At 33.9% G+C, this 3,744-nt stretch overlaps 1 protein-coding gene across 1 annotated transcript; it reads left to right on the plus strand.

Moving 5' to 3' along the window:
* Window positions 1-267: 267 nt before the first annotated feature.
* Window positions 268-2,136, plus strand: LOC134239294 (uncharacterized). The gene is made up of 2 exons (XM_062721473.1): window positions 268-345; window positions 467-2,136. The coding sequence occupies exon 2, from the start codon at window positions 484-486 to the stop codon at window positions 2,134-2,136; it is 1,653 nt and encodes a 550-aa protein (XP_062577457.1). The 5' UTR covers window positions 268-345; window positions 467-483.
* The last annotated feature ends 1,608 nt before the right edge of the window (window positions 2,137-3,744 follow it).

Raw genomic sequence — 3,744 nt, forward strand, 5'->3', positions numbered from 1 at the left:
CCCCTACCGATATACAAATTACGAGGACAGTTCAATAAATATTGTCCTGAACTCTATGACATACAATACAGATATCATGTGACATTAAGCTTAACTTTCTCTCATTATTGAATCTTCAATGAATTTATAACAGTTTATGTAACCACTTTTCATCACAAAGTTTCATTTTGTCATTCGGATCACCTCACCTATTTACAGTATCCCGGCCACAATGTGCTTTTTTATAGCAGGAAGTAAATTACATTCTTCCTGAATACACGTCATACATTACAAATGGCCGGCACTTATCTCGACTATGAGGTACATGTATTGTGAAAGAGATTTATCCACAAGATAACGAAAAAGGTAATACATTGTACTTTAGTAAGTCCTTAGCATGATAAAAGCTATACACGGTTATACCATTACCTATAGCATGTATAGTGTCTTCGTTACCTACAATCTGATAATAACTATTTTTTTTTAGAGTTTGAAACAACAAAAATGGATCAAGTACCAGATACAGCCCAGCACTTTATTGAATGTGACACGGAATCCTGTGGGAACTTTTCTGAGTTCTACTGCAATACCTGTCACCAGCGAATCTGTGATCAATGTATACAGCGCCATCACGAGCAGAAAAAGAACAAAAGACATGACATTGTCCCCTATCAGGAGAGAAAGAGAAAAATTCCTTCTGAGAAATGCAGGATCCACCCCACACAAGAAATAGACGTTTATTGTTATGATTGCCAGGATCCTGTCTGTTCTTTTTGCTTTGTCAGACATCACAGTGGCCATGGTCTCAGTGACCTTGAAACAATTTACAATGATATTCTACAGAAGTGTCAGAACGAAATTACTGATATCTGGAAAAGAGAAATTCCTCATGCTAAAGATAATGTTGAATTAATTGAGAAAAAGGGAGAAAAGGTAAAGAAAGAAATTGCCAAGTTTAGAGTTTCAATGAAAAATAGAGCAGATGAACTGAAAGAAGTTGTTGACAATATACTAAATGATAAAAATAAAAAGTTAGATGAAATTGAAAATTACGTCCAAACTGAAATAAAGGAACAACAGAAGGAAACAGAGGACTACATAAAGTACTTGGAAAAAATGATTACAGACTATGAGAGTAGAATGTCATCTATAACACACACTGAACTTATGAAATTCCATGTAGAAATTTCATTGGCTACCTTTAAGATGCCTTACAAATCTGAACCTAATCTCCCAACTTTTACATTAGGTTCACTAAATAAAGAAGAAGTAGCCAAACAGTTTGGTGAAATAGAACTAGATTCACCAGAAAGGATTACGCTTTCCTCTGTCACAAAAGTAAGTGAAAAGACTATCCAGGAACAAGGATTAATTTTGAGTCATTTGTCTTTCTTACCTCCAAATAAATTTTGGGTCAGTGATAGGTGGGGGATTCTCTTTCAGTTTGACATGGAAGGAAATATCTTACAGGAAATACCCACCGGTATGTCGTATATCCAAGGTATCCACACAGTCACCACAGAGGGATACCTTCTTTACACAGATAACAGTAAAAACACTGTATACAGAGTAACTAGTGACAAGTCTATCAACAAATTTATCCAGACAGGGAGCTGGGAACCTGGAGCTATCTACTTCTCCCCTGTCAATGGACACATATTGCTTGGGATGAAGAGAAATAGAGAAAATAAAATAACCAGATACAACAGAGATGGCAGGAAGTTAAATGATATACAGTGGGATGAAGAAGGACAAAATATCTACCAAGGTATAGATTACATCACAGAGAACATTAATGGTGACATCTGTACATCTGACTTGAAAGCCTGTCAGGTTGTGATGGTGACAGCATCAGGAGATTATCGTTTCTCTTACTCTGGTCACCATTCTCAGTCTGGATTCCATCCCTATGGAGTCTGTACAGATGTTCTGGGACACATGCTGGTGTGTAATGGCTATTATTCATTAAAAGAGAACTGTTTTAGTATCCACCTGCTGGACATAAATGGTCAGTTCCTGACTCTCCTCCTCACACCAGAACAATGTCCGTCATCTCCCTGTGCTCTCTGTATTGATGATAAACACAATCTCTGGGTTGGAGGATTAAAAAGTTCTACTGTCTTTTTGTACAAGTATTTGCAAAACTCAAAAATATGATTTTTAAAAAAATATATTTATGTATGGTTTATGCAAGCTGCAGAACTGTAGCTCTCCGAAAAAAAATATATTGACAGAGTTAAGAGCTCCATCTCCATCCGATGAAAAAAGTGCCTGATTACTTATTACAGGGTACACACAAAAATGCATGTGCACTGTTTTTTCAATTTATTTCTCCATGATTTTAAAATGAAATCTCAAAATATTACTAACGGTGTGTTCCTTACTTGATAGAGGAGCAAAGAATTTGTCAATAGAAAATTCATCTTTTTTGCATTTGAAGTAAGAATTTAGAGAAATTAATCAGAACCAAGCGCAATATTTTGTGTGCAACAAATATTTTTGCTTTGGGTGGTACTGTAACTCTCGAGTCAGCCATCCCAATTTGTTTAGACCAGCAAGCTTCAGTTCAGCAACTAAATGTTTATGCTTGATCAATTTGCATTACATACGACCTCTCATAGTGCTAATGTCAAGAAATAAATATTAATGGTAAAAGGTTCACTAGAAAATGAACTTGGTAAAATGTCAGTGATCAAATCATATGAAGCCCAAAGGACTTCTCAATAAACTTGATTTTGTGTTCTTTACCATGTTTTTTTATTACTTAATTATATTTACACTTGAGACACATATTACATAAATATCAAGACAGATAACTATGTTGTGACACACAAATCCCTTGAAGTAAGTTCACCTAGCTCCAATATTTGATTGTAAATAACCATTAAATGTTTGCAATGGAATTCCAGAATATGTCATATACACATGTTTTAGATGGTTTACACTTAATAATTGTTATTCATTTTATGTTCAATACACAATGTCATGTAAATATTTTTTGTTCTCCTTAGTTTTTATAAAATTGGCCAGTTTGAGATCTGTTTTGCATATAGAATACAAATAATCAATGAGTAATTTATTGTTGCTTTGAATCTCAAATTTTAAATAATTATGCTCATGTATTAACAGTACTATAGCTTTTATCAAATTGGTCATATAGGTACAAGTTTCAGTATTCAAGTGAATGGTCATGAATTTCAATCCCTTATAACTTGGTGTCTGATTACATCCAATCTTACCAAATTTTCCCTGGTCATTCTGTTATGGGTCAGAATAACCCTAAATGCCAGCAAAGATCAATCACACAGTTTAAACTTAACAATAATTTATTTACAGTAATATACAAATCATTAAGTACAAACTTAGCAAAAATCTAAAAATACATACATCAGAGTGTCCGTTGCTGCACACAATGTCCCAGTGAAATTATATCCCAGTAATAATACCTCAATGTTGCTTGTAAGACAATGGTGTCTCTATGCATCAAATTGTCAGGGTATTTATACAGTATTATAAATCTAGAATATTCTAGAAGTTGTAAGTACATGGCATTACTGGAAAGTTCTGGACATACAAAGTTCAAGAATGTTCTAGAAAATTACCGAACATGTTGACCACTCTGAAATGTTCAAGAAACTTAATGTTACTAATAATTGACACGATGAAACAATATAAATACAACACACCTCACAACACCACCCCCCTTAAAAAAGTTTGAATGTCAATGAAAACTTACATTATTAAAATAAAATATATGTACATTAA

Source organism: Saccostrea cucullata, unplaced genomic scaffold, assembly GCF_032062105.1.
Source record: "Saccostrea cucullata isolate Sc308-1 unplaced genomic scaffold, CSIRO_AGI_Scuc_v1 ctg4141, whole genome shotgun sequence".
In the NCBI taxonomy this organism is placed as follows: Eukaryota; Metazoa; Mollusca; class Bivalvia; order Ostreida; family Ostreidae; genus Saccostrea; species Saccostrea cuccullata.